This window comes from Myotis daubentonii, chromosome 4, assembly GCF_963259705.1.
Source record: "Myotis daubentonii chromosome 4, mMyoDau2.1, whole genome shotgun sequence".
Classification (NCBI taxonomy): domain Eukaryota; kingdom Metazoa; phylum Chordata; class Mammalia; order Chiroptera; family Vespertilionidae; genus Myotis; species Myotis daubentonii.
Window position 1 is genome coordinate 78852506 of NC_081843.1, and position 19581 is coordinate 78872086.

Genomic DNA, 19581 nt, shown 5'->3' on the forward strand with positions numbered 1-19581 from the left:
TCATTAAGAGGCCACTGGTGCTTCTTGATTAGATTTTGTACGATTAACTAACAAACAAATCTATTTACTATTATGCAAAGACAGTTTACTAGGTGACTTTGCAGACAAGTAAAACTTAGATAAGCGAAGATCACAGCCAAAATAATAGAGTGGTCCATGGCCAGTCATGTTGGTGAGGTGGGAATATCCTGTTGGCGACCATCTTTAGCAATGCCCCTCCTGTAGAATTTCACATGGACAGCTACTTTTCTACTTGGCCACACCGCTAGCTTTGGTCTATTCATGAAACACAAGGGAGTAAAGACAATTCCTTAGCAATTCTCACACAGAAATATGACCACTGTGATTCATGCACACTTACTCTTGATTTATTAGCAGGAAGGACAAGTAATCTTGGGCCCATTTGGCAGGTAAATGAATTACGCCTGCCTTAGTTAGGGTGGGAAAGTGGCTTTCCTCCCAGGACATGGCTGTTACTGGTACCAAGAATAATATTTTAGACTATCTTCTGTGTGTGAAATCCACTCTGTCCTCAGGATATTTCACGTGTGACAGACCGTGAGCACTACACGTGGATCCACCATCACAACGATGCCTCCTTACACACGACTCCTTCCCTCTGCCCTGGGCACAGCTCCACCGGCTGTGCAGACACTGTCCTGGAGCTCTTACCTGCATGTTGCTGCCCCACTGGGCCTTCCCTTCCAACAGGGCATCCAGGACAGCCCGGCTGGGCTCCTCGGCAGCAGGGTCATTCCCACTCACCACGTAGTAGGACGACCTCACTCTCTTGAAAAATTCAACATCAACATTCTTACTATTGCTGTGGTTGGGAATATAGCACAGATCCAAGTACACAGGCGGGCCTGGAGGCACAGCTGAGGGCTTGGTTGTCTTGGTGGTCCCTGGTCCTTTGGCAAATAAACAAAGAGAAAGCCAGGGTCACAGGAAAGCGAAGAGACCCCCAGACCCAGGACACCTCCCCTACTCATCCACAAGAAGGTCCATAGGACGTGCAAAGGGAGACTGGGCATCTCCCTCTCTCTGGTAGAGGGCATTTTAGCCCTGGCATTTAACCATTTTGATCTGCATTTGGTAAACCACAGTTAAGCAATGTTAGTAATCCATGTTAGGAACTCATTTGAAAGCAATATTGCCCATAGCTGAATATTATACCCTAACATTTGACCTAGAACCTGGTTTAGATCTTAACTTTGTATGATTTCCAAGGCCCTCAGCACCTCAACTTCATTCATAAACTGTTGAAAGGTCACTTTCCTTAGCATAATACTCTCAAAAGTGAGACACTTCTCCCTAGACAAGGTGGGATACCAAACTTAGTGAGAGGGAGGTTCAGAAAGACTAGGCTTTCTCTAGCCAATCAGGACATACCAAACTGGTGAAAGGGGTATCTGGTTGCCAGAATTCCCAGTCTAAAGTCAAAAAAGCCTGGGCAAAGTGAAGATTCAAATTAACCCCGGAGTTTCTTGGCATCTTGTTAGGTGAGCTGGCTTCCTGACTTGTTCTAGTCAGAAGGTTTAAAGGTTTTGAAACATTAATAGAACTAGCATTCTAAGGCAATGATTCCTCACCCTGGCTGCATAATTAGAATCAACTAATACTTATTAGTACTTAATTCTTCATACTGATGTCCAGGCCCCACACCCCAAAGTCTAACTTAATGGGGCTGGGGTGGAGGCCTGGGCACCACCATCTTTTAAAAGCACCCCAGGTAATTCTAATGTGCAGCTGGTTTGAGACCACTGCTAAGTCATTCTACATATTTAATCCTATTTCCTTTCTCCATAGGATGTTTAAAGGCGGTCACCCAGAGTCAAAACCACCAGTGAACTCCATCAACTGTCCAGTTTCATTTTTAAGGTTTTGGGGGAGTGGTGAGAATCAGCCAAGCTGATATCTGGATACACTGACTCATTTTAGTCATCTGAGCTGAAAGCCCTCAAATATCCACGTGTAGACCTCCCAAAGACTCTGACTTACAGCAGAAGTTTGTGAAGTACAGGTTTTTTAATAATTAAAAATGCCTGGCCCTAGCTAGTTTGGCTCAATGGGTAGAGCATCGACCTGCACACTGAAGGGTCCCAGGTTCGATTCCGGTCAAGGCACATGCCTGGGTTGCAGGCTCAATCCCCAGTAGGGGTGTGCAGGAGGCAGCCAATCAATGATTCTCTGTCATCATTAAAGTTTCAATCTCTCTCTCCCTCTGCCTTCCTCTTTGAAATAAAATATATATATATATATTTTTTTAAATACCTACAATTTCCCCTTGTACACTAAATTGCTACCATCAACACCCAATGAATGTCACTCATACAGAAGCACAAACTAAGGGAACTGACAGAAGTTTACCCAGGTTTGTTTTTAAAATCAATTAATAGTGCAATTTTGTCTTTTTAGAGATCTGTTGGAAAAGCATCTTCATGCTACAAAAATGAAGCCATCTGAGACCTGTTCCATCAAAAACCCAGGTATTGCTGAGAACTTGATAAATCTGAGAATTAAGACCAAAACATGAATGATCAGAAGTCAGGCATATTGCTCCTGCCATGTGCAATTTAATCCAAAATAGAATTCTGAGTCTCAGTTAGCAAGACTGTGGGGTAAGGGGGGTATAAGAAGAGCCTTTGATGCTCTTCTCTCAATTTGTTCAGAATACCCACTGGCTGACTGAAATTATGGTATTTGTTGGCCAATAAGAAAACAGCATTGTCTTTAATGGAGATGTAGCTCTAGCTTGGTGATTTTTTTAATTAAAAATTTTATAATTTTAATTTTAAAATGTTATAATTTTAAAAATTTTTAATTAAAAATATTAAATCTAAATCTTGGGCCTATAGTGGACATTCCAGGGTTGGCTTGGAACTCTAGTTCTCCCTAGGCCTTTGGGAACTCTGTCACCTGAGCTTCATTCTGGGGCCAGCATGGCTGAAGCCATTGCCAATACCATCTTCCAAAAGAGCCTGAAACACTTCCTTGGTTCTGAAGACTTAGAACAAAGCTGCAGTTGCTGTGTTGCAGAATGAGCTGCTCTGGGCCATATACTGAGCTGTCCCCAAGCTTTCGGACAACATTGGGCTGAGATTGATACCTTCAGGCAGAAGAGATAGTAAAGGGGAGAGCACCCACTTGTGCTCTCTCGTCTTCCCAGTACAAAGTCAAATGGAAAGCCAAAGGCTCCAGTTAAAAGTGGGATGGCTGTGGGATAGATGCCAGCACCTTCCACCTACCTGCAGTTGCAGTCTTGACTGATTTGGATGCGGAGGCATTGGCGGCATTCTTGGTCTCCTTGTCTTTCTCTTCCCCACGTGCAGCTTTGACCTCAGGTGTGGTGGTAGGTTTTGTTGCTTTTTCCACCGATTCCTTCTTCTTAGGAGAAGCCACTCTGGACACCTTATCTGAGGATTCTTTCAAGCCCCCTGGTTTGGGTGAAGCTGCAGAGGGCTTGGACTTCCCATCGCTCTTTTTGACAGGCGAAGATGACTTGGTCTTTGTACCTGGCTTTTTGGTTTTGGTCTTCTCTTTCAGGTCTTTCTTCAGAGCTTTCCCCAGGTTCTGCTCATTGGCCAAGGCCTCTGGGTCCATCATGGACACATCAGGGTGGCGTGGAGAAGGGCTGCGGTCCTGTATGGGGGCTGGAGGTGGGTCCATGTGTTTGTATGTGACGGTTTTGTCTGTGGGGATGGTTTCTGATTCATCTTCAGAGTCAATATTTGCATCAGCTGTGATGGAGGGGCACTCTTCAGTCTCTGGCGGGACATCGGAGTCAGTCTGAGATGGGGCCGACTCGCTGACTGAGGTGGGAGGGGTTTCATCACATTGTCGCCCCTGTGGCTTTCCTCCTGGAGGCGGTGGGGCCCCCCCTGATTGGGTGAGGGGCCTCTCGGATTCTTCAGTTGGCTCTTCACTGGCAAACCACTCGAGAGGATTGGGATTAATGAAGGAGGGTGACAGCTCTGTCTTGGGATGTTTGTATTCACAGGAGGACACAAGGCATAAGTCAACATCCTGGCGGGCCTCCGAGGGGGACTTCTCTGTAGTGTAGCACTGGTCTGAAGTCTCATAGGAATATGTATTCCCCTGGGGGGTTCTAGTGATTTTCTCTGAAGTCTCATAACAGTATGTGGAAGCATCAGGGGTTCGTGTAGTTTTTGTAGATGTCTCATAGGTGTAACTTTCAGACTCAGGGAAACTGGAAATTTTCTCAGTGGTCTCATAAGAGTAGCTGGAATCTCCAGGTGTGTTGCCACCATCTTCAGAGTCATCATAGCCATTGCTGATGTCATCCAGCAGTCTACTAGACCTCTCAGTCTTTTCATAGCTATACCCACTCAATTCAGGGGTTCTTGTTGTCTTCTCACTTATCTCATATGAGTACCCACCCTCTTCGGGGGCCCGTGTGGTCTTTTCAGTAATTTCATAGGCAAAGCCACCATCTTCTGGAGTCTTGGTGGTTTTCTCAATGGTCTCATAGGAATAGCCACTGTCACTTGGGGCTTTAGTGGTTCTCTCTGTCTTCTCATAGTAATAGCCACCCTTATCTGGGGTTCGGGTGGGTTTCTCATAAGACTCGTAGGGGTAACCTTCTTTATCTGGGGAACTACTTGTTTTCTCAGGCTTCTGGTAGGCATAGCTGAAGTCACCAGGTGTCTTCCCTCCATTGTCCTTCTCCACACCAGGTGTGGTCAAATCTCTATTCAAGGCTAGATGGCGTTGCATCGTATCAAATAGCATCGAGGCACGGAAGCCATAGGGCTCTGTGGATGTTGCTTCCATTGATGGAGGAGCAGAAGTATCGTAAGCTGCTATGTTCTCTTTGGCTGCAGAGGTAGAATCTGAAAAACTAGGTGAATATAAAGGAGAGGACTCTCTTGGGGTGAGTGGAGAAACATCGGATTTTGGTGATAAAGTCTCTCCTTCCAGATTTCGCACTCTTTCAGAGGTGAGTGAGGCATATAAGGATATATCTCTGGGAGGAACAACATCAGATAGAGTATCTTCTTGGAGAGGAGAAGCTATCTGAGAAGGGGTATGCGCAGAAGAGGTGGACGGGGAGGCCTCGACCTGAGACACTGAGATGAGCTCTGAAAGATCATTATCTTGGGTGTAGGATGGCTCCTCCATTGGTGCTATCTTATGTGATAAACTAGAGTCCTGCATGTCAGAAGGACTGTAGTCCACCTCAGTTGGCCCATTTTCAGTGATGTGAAGCACACTTGCACCCATTGTAGGGTGATCTGGAGACTGTCGACTAAAGTCCATTGCAAGGGAGTGCTCAGGAGATTCTTGACCAAATTCAATAGACATCGAGGATTGTTCAGACCTATGATCTTGAACTGGTGTCCTGGATTTGGCTGTTTTAGGGGAAAAGTCTGGTGGAGAAATAGACATTGGTCTTGGGCATTCTTCTTTAGATGGAGACATTTCTGTTTCCTGAAAAGTGGTAGGCGTTTGCACGACAGACACGGAAAGGGAGTCGTCTACTTCTGTGGAATGGGGGGAACCAACCTCAGCATGCAAAGAAGGAGACACGTCATCTGTTGTTGGCTCTGGAAATGAGCTTGTAGCCACGGAAGCTGTGGAGACTGAGGCCACACCCTCCATATGAGAGTATGTGTCTTCCGCTACACCTTCATCAACAGGAGTGGCTGACTTGTCTGAAACAGTACCTTCAGAAATGGACATCTTAGTGTCTTCTTTAAAAGATCCAAACTGACTGACATCTATTTGTGTAGGAGAAACATCTCCTCCTAACTTCCTTTCATCTAAAGCCAGTCCTGATTGAGAGCTCATGGTTTCAACATTGTCAGTTTTCTTTTGTTGACCAAAGTCTTCCTTTATTGGTATAAAGTCTGTGCTTTTCCCTTGCTGTTTGTCTTGAAAGAGACCAGTGGAAGTCATGTCAGAAACTGGACTTACTTGGTCTGGAAAGCCTTGTTTTCCATTCTTTCCTTCAAAGGGGCTTTCAGTATATCTACTAGGAGCCTTGTGATCAGCACTCAGAAAACCTTCATATGCGGACTCGGATCCAATCAGGGGAGGGCTCCGTAAAGGAGACAAAACCTTTTCAATAGGAGACTCCGAGTCAGGAACAGGTTCATCCATGGGGCTTATGGAAGCCCTTTCATTCTCATCTTTGGCTTCATTGAATTCAAAGCTCACTGGAACTGCTGATGATTTTTCAATGACTTCTGTGGGGAGGTGACTGGTTTTCTCATCAGTTGGAGATTGGTAGTAAGGTGTGTGGCCAGCACTGCCAGTCACAGACTGAGATGGAGACACCACTTCCAGGGTCTTATCCTCAGGACTAGCACAATGTTCTTCAGCTACTTCTTGGGTCACTTCAGGAGACACTGGGACTACTTTTGTCTTTGCTGAGACTTTAATCTCATTGGGTGTCAGAGAAAAGTTCACACTACGTTCACCCAGGGGGGTCTTTTCTAGGGGTGATGGTGGAGACGGGCTCAGGGATGGGCTCTTGGGTGGGCTAAGTTTTTCATCTGAAACTGCTGAAACAGTGTCTTTGATCTCCAACGTGGCTTTCCTGTCTTTCTCTTCAGCACAGTAAGCATCACGTAGAACAGATTTGCTAAATTTGTCTTCCTCCATGGATGAAGGTGGTGAGATGGTGGAGGCTGAAGCATTGTAATCTTTCCCATCAGTGGCATCTGTTTTTGACCCTTCAGATAATCCATTGAGTGATGTGACAGCAGGTTTGGTGTATTCCTGAGAATACAGCAAAGACTCGTATTTGGTGATGTTTACAAATTCTTGAGATGGGGATTCTGTCTCCTCATTGTTGGTCTCGTCACTCATCACATCGCGAGGAGTAGACATCTCATCCATTGGAGTGGGCTCACTGGATATCTCAATGGTAGACTGAGTGTAGCCAGAGGTGGCAGTGAATTCTTCAGGCTGATCTTCTCGATTCTCCTCATCAGAAGCAGTGGCCTCACTTTCTGAGCCTCCAGGCAAAGTCTCATCCTGAATTGTAGATGCAGGTTCCTGGGCAGGAGACTGGGCTCCCTGTTGCTTGGTTGAAGTGGTAAGGAATCCATACTGATCCTCAGCACCACTAGCCTCCGCAGCCTTGTCAACCACAGCCATCACATAATCTTCAGCTTCAGCTTTTTCGGGCTCATATTCTTCCTCTCTGGCATCCTCAGCTTTGTCCTCCTCCTCCTCCTCCTCCTCAGATTGTTCAGCCTCTCCTTTCTCCACTGCCTCATCCATGTCTTCTTCTGCTCGGTCATCACCACTGGCCACAGACTCCCTCTTCTCCTTGATGTGTGCATCTGCCTCGGCCTTGGCACTTTCCTCCTCCTCCATCAGGCTGTGCTTGGAGGTGCTCACACACACATTTTCTTCACCATCCTCTTCTGGCTCCTCAGCCTCTTCAGTTTCTGCCTTCTCTTCGTAGTCTCCAGTCTCTGAAGATTCTTCAAAACCTGCTCCTTCATCTTCAAATTTTTCTATGTCCTCCACCCCTTGCTTCTCAACTGACTCCAGTTCCTCTGGTGTTTGCTCACATTCCCCCTCCCCTTCGGTGGTGGTGATTCCCTCATCGGGGGACTCGGCAGGACCTTTGACTTCTGTCTCTTTTTGAATGACATAGGCTTCGACTGGCTCCGTTGCCTTCAGCTTCTCTTCATCTTCAATCAGCCCCAGCTGAGGCTTGATGTCTTTTGCTACACTGACCTCTTCAGCCTTTAGTTCTTCAAAGTCCTTGGTTAGATCCTCAGGGGATGACATAAGGGACCTCTCAGCTTCCAGTTCTTTGGCAGGGCCAGTGGCTGCTATTCCAGCTGCTGCCACCACGGCCGCTGCGGTGGCCACAGTGCCAATGGCTGCCGCTGCAGCCTCTGTTGTCTTGCCTTCCTTCTTAATGACTTTAATTTTCCCCTTCTCCTTTGGCTTCCCGGCAGCAAGAGAATCTTTCTTAGCAGATTCTTCCTTCTTAGGTACTTTTGGTTTTAATGCAGCTGGTTTCTTTGCTTCAGATAGAGGAGTAGATGATTTCTTTACATCTTTAGGAAGTTTCTTAATTTCTTTTTTGGGTTCCTTTTCTTCCTTTTTCATTTCTTTCTTGTCTTCCTTCTTAACTTCCTTCTTGGCTTCCTTCAGGGGTGTTTCCTTCTTAACCTCTTTCTTGGGTTCTTTTTTCTCTTCTTTCTTGATTTCTTTTTTGACATCCTTTTTCACTTCTTCCTTTTTTGGTTTTTCCTCCTTCTTGATAGGTGTTTTATCCTCCTTTTTAGCCACTTCTTTCTTTGGCTTTTCCTTCTCCTCTTTCTTCTCTTCAGACTTAACTTTTGTTTCCTTTTTCACCACCTTCTCCTTGGTGACTTTGGGTTTGACATCTGTGGCTTGCTTTTCAGCCACCTCGGCTTTCACCAGAGGCTGTTCTTCTTTGATAGGCACCTCCTTTTCGGTCACTGGAGGTTTGGTCTCTGTTTTTACTGGCTTGTCTTTTTTCACTGTTACCTTTTCTTTGCTTTCCATCTTGGGTGGCTTTTCCACGTGATTTGCTTTTGTGACCTCAGGAGTTTCTTCTTTAGACTCCTTTCGCACAGATTTGCTGGCAAGTGGTTTTGTAGCTGGCTTCAGACTTTCTCGGCTATCAGCCCTCTGTTTCAGTTTTACTTGTTTCACAGCAGGAGCAGCCACCTGGCCAGTTAGATCCTTCTGGGTGGCCAGTGGCTGTTTCAGGAAGTCTAAATGTTTGAGCTTTTCCAGTCCCTCCAGAATATTGTATTGGGTGCTGTTTCCAGGAAACAGGACTCGGATGATTTTCTCTGCAGGGTTTGCTGGATGCCATACGATCAAAGACGAGACTGAGGTTAAGTAGGAAATTGGGATATCTATCTCCTGACCATTAGGCAGCATAAATTCAGCCTTGTCTTTGTTGGTGCCAGTCCACTGCTGCATAAAATACTGCATTTCCTTGCTGCTCTTGACTGGGTTAAGCACATACATCTCAAGTTTACCAACTCCCATTTTTTGGAAAAGAATGACAGGATCAATGGTGTTGCCTACGCTTCTGAACAGAGGTTCTGGTTTCATGGACAATTTGTTTAGGTACTGGAGAGTGAAGCAAGCTTCTTCTATGCTTCTCTTCATCTTGATGTTTGGCTCTGGGTTTTTCAGATTTTCTGGGACATTGAGAAATACAACTCCTAAATCTGGGGAGATGAGGTTTTTCATCCAGTCACTGTTGGTGGTGGAGCCTTGGGACTGTTCTTCCTCAAGCTCTGCGATTTTCCGCTGCAGCATGCTGTTTATTCCAGGCAAATTGTCATCCCCAATGTGGGTGAGCAGGATGGAGTCTACTCGGTCCAAGTGTCGGATGAGCTTCCAGAAGCAGGATTTTCTTTCTGACCCTCCATTGATGAGCATATTGAACCCATTCACTGCAAACAAGGCAGAATCACCTCTCCCTCCTGGAAAAATGTAGCAACAGGGCTTGGAGAGCTTTAGAAAGCCACCCGATGTGGGGGGTTCCAGGATATCAAAGGGAGATGGGACTTCCACTGATTCTGAGAGATACTCGGTGAACTCGGAAAGTCCTTCCATTTCTGGCAATATAGAAGCTGAGTTGAGTTTAATATTGATGAAGTCTTGGAGATTGTGTCTGTCAAGGTTGGAGTTCTTCCAGTCCCCTTCTTCAGGACAGAAGAGGGTTAAACTAGCTTTGTTGGCAGGATGGGTGGTACTCAGTAATTCCCCAATCTGGGATTTAAAAAAATAATAAACAAAGAAAGAAAAGGCTTAAGTGAATGTTATCATTGATCCACCATCTCCATGTATTACTAGATATTATAGGATCATTGGATGAACCAAGGACTGACTTCAGGGATGCTGGTTGTTTAAATTCTGAAACATTTCCACAATGGTAGGTGAACAGCCTCCATCCTGACCACCCCACACACTGCTCCCATATGCCTCAACCACCTCCCAGAACACCTCTACATAATCTTTCTTGTGCAGCAGGAGAACTCCAGAACTCTGGTCCAGTTCTAAGACCAGTGACCATTTGGAAGATCAGGGCCTGTGCTACAGTGGTTATGAAATACTTTGATATTACAGTGGGGCATGCAGGAGGCAGCCTCTCCCTTCCTCTCTGAAGAATAAATATGGGGAAGGCTATGTGAGTCATTTCACCACTGATATAAAATATTTTCTTTTATTCTGCTGGGCTTGGCAAAAAGGCCTGATTGATACGTTGAATGAATTTAGTTTTGGTTCACTTATTGTTGTCTACGTTTAGAATTTTGTAGGTGTAAAGGAAAAAGGTTTGGTGTGCTTTCTTCCCCTCCGCCCCCTCGGGAGACAAGGAAGTTGTGGATTGCTCCTTATTACAAAAAAGTATTGGTCCTGGCATCAGTTCACGCTATTTAAAATATCAGTGGTTCTGCCTGGCTGTGATGGCTCAGTGGATTGAGCATCATCCCATGGACCAAGAGGTCCTGGGTTCAATTTCCCATCAAGGCACATGCCTGGTTTGCAGGCTTGATCCCCAATAGGGGCATGCAGGAGGCAACCGATCAATGAGTCTCTCTCGTCATTGATGTTTCTATCTCTCTCCCCCTCTCCCTTACTCTCCAAAAATCAATAAAAATATTTAAAAAAATATATCAGTGGTTCATCCAGCAGATTCTCTACAAATATAAATACTTTTATTGAAGCCGTGATGATGAAAGCAACTGGGCCATTATACAGCAAGCATCCCAATTTATCCCCATTTACCCATGTTTTAATCCAAAGTGGGACATTCTACTCTCTCACAACTCCTGTTCTTTTCAGGGCAAGCTGGGTATGAGTGGCTAAGATCAAATGTGGCTCAAAGAGGTGAAAGGATTAAGAAGTACAAATTCGTAGTTACAAAATAGTCACCGGGATGTAAATGAAGTACAGCATAGGGAATATAGTCAATAATATTGTAATAACTATGTATGGTGCAAGGGGGGTGCTGGGGGGAGGGGCACTTTGAAAAGTATATGATTATCTAACCACTATGCTGTACATCTGAAACTAATACAGAATAATACTGAGTGCAAATAGTAATTTAAAAATATTATTTTAAGAAAAGAAATAGTTGACCATAAATCAGAAAAAAAATTGGGGGCTCAAATGTTTTTTAACACATTGTTTAATACTTCCCATAGGACAGGTGTGCAGAAGAACAAATTGTGACCAAAACAGAGATTGTGGTTCATTGAAAATGTATTTTTGTCTCATTCCATATTATGGCTATATGTTTCATGGTCTTAGCTTACTAAGTAGTAAGGGAGAATCATGCCATAAACTCCGGTCTTCTTTTGGCTACAGCAAAGCTCCTAAGTCAGCCCAGAGATTCAAAAAGAGCTCTTGACCTTGAAGGCAAATTATGAAGGGCAAAGCAAAGATTCCATGTGGTCCAGGCATCCTTGAGCCAGCAGGTCTGAACTCTCACCTTTTAGTTTTAGATTGATTTCCTCTGTCTCATACAACCTTCTGGATACCAATATTTGAGGCTACCAGTGCATGTGCATAGAGTAATTTATAGAATCTGATTTTTTCTACCTAAGATTGCAGTAAAATAGCCATTTTTGTTTTTTTATGTCTATTTGTCCCACATTTCATATGAAGGGTCGCAAAATAATAAATCTTTGATTTTGCTGTTCCTCTGATTTGATCATCTCCTATAAAAAGGATAGGAATCAACTACTTTGGAAGCTAAGAAAACTGAGAAAGTCAAAGGTAACCATCGTGGGTAATTGTTGCTCAAATTATTTTTTGGCCAAAGCAAACATAAACACTACATATGGTTTCTTGTCCAATAATTAGCATAAACCTTCATCGCCACCACTATAGCACAATTAGGAGTCTCTCAATCCTAATTTTCACACAGAGAACATGCAAACTCTTCATGTTTTATAATACATTTTAGAGGAGAAATCTAGGCTAACTCAACTGCTGACTCTTTTTTTTTCAACTGCTGACTCTTTAACAGTGAAATTTTAAATTTTCGTCTATTTTAATTTTTGAAATTCCACCCTTACTAAAGGGTGTGGCAGCCCAAGAGTTTGATCCTGCTGTGTGTAGGAGGTATTCAATCACTAGCTCTTTTTATAAGATTTGTAATCACCAAGTTCAAAGAGTAGGTAAAAAGACTCGAGGAATACCTCCCCACCTTCTATCTTTTCACCTCTATCCAGACAGCCTATAAAATGAAGGAAATGACCCCAAAAGAAAACAAGGTTGCAGAGAATTCTGAGGAAGTCGAGGGCAATGAAAAACAGCAAAGAGGCTGGTGAATGGGAAACTATGATTTATGGGAGAAATAGGAAAAAAAAGTCAGCATTGCTGGACAAGTTTCTTTTCAGAGAGGGAAAACTCCATCTCTCTGAAGAATCAGTGGCAGGATAAAACAAGAATGCAGAAACTGAGCTAGAGAGAGCCCTTCCAGAAGGAGAGATGAATGGAATAGGTAAATAGGAACAACTACTGCAGCAAGTGTGTCAAACTCAAAGGCTAATCCAGGCCAAATAAACGAGGCATGCGGCCTGCAGGCCATGAGTTTGACATGCTTATACTACAGACTTGGAGCTACACAGAGGAAATGAACTCCCTGTTTCCCCCTGAGCAGCCCCCAGGCCTCTACACCAACATACACTCTAGAGACCAGGCACCTCAAGGGCAAAGGTTGGGTCTTACAAGTGTCCAGCCCATAGTGGCACTCAATCAACATTCACTCAATTATCAGATGAGAGCAATAAGGAGGATCCAACAAGCGAGCAGTGGCAAGGGAACGTGTGACTAGGTCTTAGACTAGGAAACTGAGGCTTCTAAGAGATTGGAAATCATCATCAAAGTAAATGGTAGCTATTATGGACCAATATGCGAAAAGTTCCTGAATAGGAGGAAACACATCTTGTATCTCTCTGTATCATAGTTATCTATGTTTCCCCAGCATATCATCAGATTCAACAGATGTTTCTTGAACTGCACTGAACTTGATCAATTCAACACGTGCTGTCCTGGAGTGGACACTTGAGAAGTGATGTGAGCCTGCTCATACTTCTCAAGCACACTGATTGCTACCCTCCCCTCGTTCTTATAAAAATGGATGAGAGAGAGACATGACTGGAAGAAATATTGCTCAGGGCAAAGATAGTCTTTTTGTCCATTTCTTTTTCTAATTAAATGCAGGCATACTGGAAAAGGAAGGAAAATAGAAGAAATAAATTACTTTAGTGCAGATAGTATTAATGAAATATGATTTGAATTTCTAAGCCATGGCCTCCTAACTGCATTTCCTTTTTTGATTAGGTTACTTGCTTGGCTAATGAGGAAATACAGCGGACTGCGTATCTCTGCAAGACATTGAACAGGATTTCTGAACAGCGTGATAAGCAAAATCAGGTGGATTTGTATGAAGCTATATACAGTGCTGCTTAGTGTCAACCTGGGAAGAGGTTTATGGAGGGCTGCCTCAGGGCTCAGTTATGTCTTGTCGTGTATTGACCTGGATAAAAATGAAGACATGCTTATCAAATCTGTGATGGCATGAAAATGAGAGGCATGGCAAAACGTGGGATGGCAGAGTTCAGACAGTTACAAAAGCTCTGGACGTTAGGATGATGATGGCTAAGTCAACTGTACAGGGTGGTGTTCTAAAGGGATAAATGTGGGGTCCAATAAACCAGCTGGCTAAAGTGCAGGATTTGGAGACGTGGCTTAACAAGAATATCCACAGAAAGGACTCGGGGATGTTATTTGACAGTCAAATGGATTTAAATAAAGCTACAGAAGCTTAAACTTCAAGGCCCCTCACTGGCATGGGCGCCTCCAAAAGCCTTGTAATTGTATATTAACAATTTTGTTTTTTTCTTAAAAGGAGTTCCCAAATCATGTAATTACAGAGCTCCTCAAAGCCTGCACCCTCTCCCCATTGATATTTAATTGTGGATGGTAATAGTCAAAAATTACTTTTAGACTTACTTAATAGAACACTGTATTGAAAACTATAGTCATCGGCTCTCACAACACACCTGGTCAATGACCCCTGGAGTATGGTGTCCAGGGTGAGTCATGGCCTTTTAGAGAAACTAGACCATAAACAAACAAGCAAACACATTGAAAGAGGTCGCCTTACTGGCTCCTTCTTCTTGGCCTTAACCTCTCTTCTAATACACTGCTCCTTCTAAATTACTTCATCTATTTTCTCATATGCTGATGGCTACCAAATTAACATATCCAGCCCAACTCTTAGTTCTCTGAGCTCTGGGCTCATATATCCAAGTTGGCGTCTGATAACACCAAGGCACTAAAGCATGACCAAGACTGAACTCCTGAATTTTCCCCATACCCACTCCATCTTCCCTTCCTACCAATGAAACAAGTTTGAAGGACAGTGACCAGGGAATACAGGGAATCTTTAATATCTTGGTTTATGTAGAACAGTGGGTGGAACCGAAAATGATTATTAATCTGGAAGAAAAAAAAATTGGCATTGCCAGTGAAGAGTGTCTAAGACAGTATCAGGTGGAATAGGGATTACAGTTCTTCCTTGAAGATACAATGAGACAAATAAGGAAAAACTTTCTAACAGAGAATGAAAAATGTCCCCAGGAGATGATGATTTCACCATCCTTGGATTTCAGGAAGTGGTAGGTTAGCCAGATGACTGTTTTACCTCTGAATTCTGATTTGGAAGTTGACCTCCAATGACTAAGACTCCCAAAACCTGAAGCTCAAAATGCACTGATAATTCTATTTTTAAGCCCTTTTTTAAAAAAACTATTCTCATCCAAAAATGTGTCATTTTTGTTTTTCCAAAACTGTGTTTCTGATTTCTCTGGAGTGATAAGTAGATATCAAGGAGTGGATAAAAGGAAAAACACTGGACCTTTAAGGTCCCTTTGTTAGTGAGTCATTCTATACTCAAGCCCTTTTTCCAATGCAACTACAGGCAATCCTAGCTCTAACAGGCTGGTAACCATTGGTCCTGTCCAGTGATTTTCAACCCACTTTGGCTGTAGCAGCCTTTCTTCAAAGTCTACAATGCCAAAGGAATAAAGGCTGAGTTGCTCTGGTTGTGGCAAGAGGGAGAGTGAATTCTACCCAGCATTCTCCCCTTCTCTTGTCTTCCCCCACCAGTCCACTGATGTAGTCTGTTAGGGAGAACTCCAGAGATCCTTTTGTGCTGAACATAACTTTCTCCAAAATAATTGGTGGTGTTATGGGGCAAGCAGAGGAGACTATGGCAGAGCCTCTGGCCTAAAGGACACCTGGCTGAGTATAAAAAAGGTGTATGCCCTTCAGAGCCCATCCCAGTGATTGCAAACCCTGGGAATCTGCCCTTACACAGAACTTACATTCTTCATTTAAATCTGGTTCTTTTTCTTTGGTAATTAGGGGTAAATTCTAATATGTGCAGAGCCTATTGTGCTAAAATTCTACTTTGTGGGCTAATAAAAAAACGATTTAAGCAGCAATTTCATAACACTATGCCTTATTTAAAGAGAGAGAGGGATATTATTTGGGGTCAGATGGATGAAGTATGATACCTGCTTATTTAAGATTTGGGCAATGACAAACCCTTTTCTTTACATTCATCCTTTGCTCGATTTTATGGCAAAGACAAACCAATGACGTGGGATAGAAGCCAGCCACCAGAAACTAATTGCAGAACTGCTAAGGTATGCAGGGAAGGTGACCATGAATATATATGAGCTGAGGGTCAGGCTGAACTCAGGCCAGTGTACCACCCACCCGTGCTATTAGGCCACTGGGCAATTTCCAGGCCTCTACAGCTCTCTCCCTTCCCCGGGGCAAGGCGCTGATAATTTGTGCAACCTCTGACTTACCAGAAAAACGCCCTCAGGCACAACATGCACTGGAGAACTCAATCTTGCAAAAGATTCTGACAGTTTTGAGGTGGCAGGTAGAGTGAGAATTGTAGTTCTAGACTGGAATTTCAGTGCAATGAACAAAAGCCTTTCCACTGTGTGGGTGCCATAGATATACCTTAGAGGAAGACAGATCACAGCCTCTGGAGAAAGACAGGGCCCTGTGACCCCCTCTCACTGTGAGGAGCCAGGACTGTCTGCCTCCAGACCCAGATGACAACGATAAGTAAAATGTTCCTTTTCATTTTGCTAGCCCTTCTCTCCCAGTGGGTGGGGAGTGAAACATGGTTCTGTCATCTGCCCGGTCTTTTTATAGAAGCCTCCAGGTGAGCCAGATGAAGCTGGGCAGTTTATTTACAGCTCTTGCCAGTGATGAAAAGTACACAGAGACCTCTCTGTGAAGCGCAGCCTCAGGAAGATTAAATGCAGAAAGACAGATGGCCCTTCACGACACCCAGGAGGCCGAGAGGCCGCCATCTCAGGAAGTTCTCAGGAAGATGGTTTTAAATAGACGTGGTAACTCCTCCTGTCAGCACATCCCTCAACCCTCCAAGTGGAAATCTGCTATCAGCTGCGGGCAGGCCCCAACCTGCTGCGGTGACAGCCCTGAACGTGTCTGTAACGACTATAAACAAATAAACACATTGAAAGAGGCACATTCTTTTGGAAAGAGAAGTTGCCCAGCCAGGATAAATTCTCCAGCAGACATAACCAAATCAAAATCTTCACTCGCGTTTTCCCAAATTCCACTATCATCATCTAGCTTTCAATACCTCACAAGTATCGTCTTGAATAAGATACACGCATCCGAAATATTAAAGACCCAGCTTCAGTTCAGCTTCTTCAACCCTCTTTTTCTTGGAGCATGAATGTGAACCATGAACCAAGAATCTGCCCAATTTTCCTACTTGTAGCCCTTCCTTGAGCCCTCTCTTTTGGGGGCTGTTCAAACAGCCCAAGTTCAAACATTGGGACTAGACATTAAAAGTAAAAGAAATCAGAAATAATGAGATCAGGGAAAGGAAGTTCAAGCACTGAAAGAGATCAGGGCGGTTAAATCCTACCAAAAGTCCAAGGGATTTTTGGAATATTCTTTCAGAAAACAGGAAACCCGGGTTTTCTTTTGGTTCATTTCAAATGTTTCCATCTTTTTTGCCATCCGTAAAATGTTGACTGTTCCAACACCCCTCCATCTGTATCTCCGGCCATTAAGAATGCTTCCGATTAATTATAGATGAGTGCTCTAAATTCTTTTGGTGATGAGTCACGGTTTTGCTTATTTCAAAGGAGATGTGACATTCCCTCCCCTTCTTCTAGCTCCCCTGAGTGCTTTCAAAGAGCAGCCTGAGGCTACAACAGTAACAAAGCAATTACAAAGCTTAGATACTCCCAGACAGGAGCCCACCTCTTGATCGGTGAAAATTTCTATGAAGTTCTGGAAGGAGAAAGAGCCGGACTGGAGAATGAGCTCTCCAGTATTTTCAAAGCACTGCCCCGTCAGCACGAGCAGCTTGTGTCGGGCAGCGTCGGTGATCATCAAGCGCACCTGAAACAAAGCACAGGCAACAGGAGTCACAGCAGCTCCCACGTCCCACCTCAGGACAGGGCTAGCCCTGGGAATGCTAGCCCTGTCCTGAGGTTATTACCAACAAAAACCATTCGTTCCCTGGTTATTCATTCCCCCCTGGGGAGTTGGACAGAGCCAACGACTGTGGTCACCAGATCGCCCGTGACCGCGATTTTCCAAGTCTGGCTACAACCAAGACAGTAGCGGTGGCTGACCTTCTCCCCCTAGTTTCAAAGCAGCCTCCATAGCTGGTGATTTGTCCCACAGCTGTGTCTGCTAGCAGCACGTGGTCTGCGCCTTAGGAACATCTCACAGGCTGAGTCACCGAGGACAGTCCAGGTCCCACCACGGCTGCCTCAGGAAACAGGTTTCCAACTAGGGTCCCAAGTCAGCCCCTCCCATGCAGGATCCCCTTCCTTCCAAGCCACACACCAAACACACAGCTCCCAATGCAGCCTACAGTGGGATCAGCCAGGTACCTAACCTTGAACATCAACAAAAGGCTGCCCCTGAACGGAACCTTTTTCAATAGGACTGTAAATGGTTGCACTAAAGAACTCTGTGAACTTGAGGTGGCAGGTCGCCAGCCTGTCCTATAGCAGAAATGCTGCTCTAAGCCCCAAGGTAATCATTCTATGCCCATTCGCGCAGGGGGGGACACAAAGGTAAACAGGCCACGAGGACCCACTGCCCCCAACACCCCCCAGTCGAATCAAGGAAAAGCACCTATGCTGAAGTAATTATTCCAGCCCCACCTGTTCCACAAGCAAGCCTGAATTCCTTAAAGAATTCCTTATTTTTTCCCTTTTCCATGTCTCACAGATGTCTGGCTGAGTATACAGCTTTTTTCAAATTATATTTCACTTCCTGATTCTGTTAGAGAGAGAGAGATAGCCCATCACTTGTCTCAACTTTGTACCTTAATAGATTGTCAGAAAGATCCAAGAGGACCTGCTAATCTGAAGCAGGAGGAAGTGGGATCAAGCAGGCTAAAGAATGCCCAGCCGGTGTGGCTAAGTGCTTGAACGTCCACCTATGAACTAGGAGGTCAGGGTTCGATTCCTGCTCAGGGCACATGCCCAGATTTTGGGCTCGATCCCCAGTAGGGGGCATGCAGGAGGCAGCCAATCAATGATTCTCTCTCAGCGATGATGTTTATATCTCTCTCTCCCTTTCCCTTCCTCTCTAAAATAAACAAAAAAACATATTTAAAAAAACACACACACACAAAAAACAGGCTTCATAATGATAGCCAAAAAGGGGAAGCAACCCAAACCCATCAACTGATCAACGGACAAGCAAACTGTGGCGTATCCACACAATGGAAGAGTACTCAGCCATAGAAAGAAATGAAAGACTGATATATGCTACAATGTGGGTGAATCTCGACAACATTATGCTAAATGAAATAAGCCAGGCACAAAGGGCCACATATTGTATGATTCCCATTACCCGAAATATTTAGAATAGGTAAACCCATAGAGGCAAAAAGTAGGTTAATGGTTGCCTGCAGCTGGGGGGAATGGGGAGTAACTGCTAATGGGTTCAGGGTTTTTGGGGGGTGATATTCTGAAATTAATGGGGATAGTTGTACAACTTTGTGAACATACTAAAACCCACCAACTCACACACTTTCAAAGCATGAATTTCATGGCATGTGAGTGGTATGGATGTAAAATATCTCGATTTAAATTTTAAAAAGGCTGTAATCACAGAGATGCTCAAAGCATAGGCAGAAGAGACTCTTCAGGTAATGCAGTCCCTCCCCCTCCCCAGGGCCTATAGCTACTTCAGTGTCCAAGAAGCAACTCAATAAAGGAAACAGTAAATGAAGATACACTAAGTCCTCTGGCTTAGGTCCCCAGAGATTCTTGGCTTCAGCCAAGTTCGTATCGTATAGTGGTCTCTGAAATAACCTGTTACTCTCTCTGGCAAAACTTTCATATGATGGAAACAGTACTATTATTCATCAGAATAGTCAGTTTATATATCAGTTGTTTTGTGCCATGCTGTGTTCTAAGTGCTGCACATTTCTCAGCAGCACACTAAACATGCAAATTAAATGTAAGCACTGTACAATCTCCATTTCACAGAGGTGGCCAG

General features: G+C 44.3%; 1 protein-coding gene across 4 annotated transcripts in view; it reads right to left on the bottom strand.

Moving 5' to 3' along the window:
• Nucleotides 1-19581, bottom strand: part of MAP1B (microtubule associated protein 1B) — a 93055-nt gene that overhangs the window by 4955 nt on the left and 68519 nt on the right. For all 4 annotated transcript variants that reach the window (XM_059694369.1, XM_059694370.1, XM_059694372.1 and 1 more), the window contains 3 exons: nucleotides 17317-17457; nucleotides 3249-9747; nucleotides 673-911 (listed from right to left, as the gene is read on the bottom strand). In XM_059694369.1, the coding sequence (XP_059550352.1) occupies nucleotides 673-911; nucleotides 3249-9747; nucleotides 17317-17457 (6879 nt within the window). The remainder of the gene's footprint in view (nucleotides 1-672; nucleotides 912-3248; nucleotides 9748-17316; nucleotides 17458-19581) is intronic.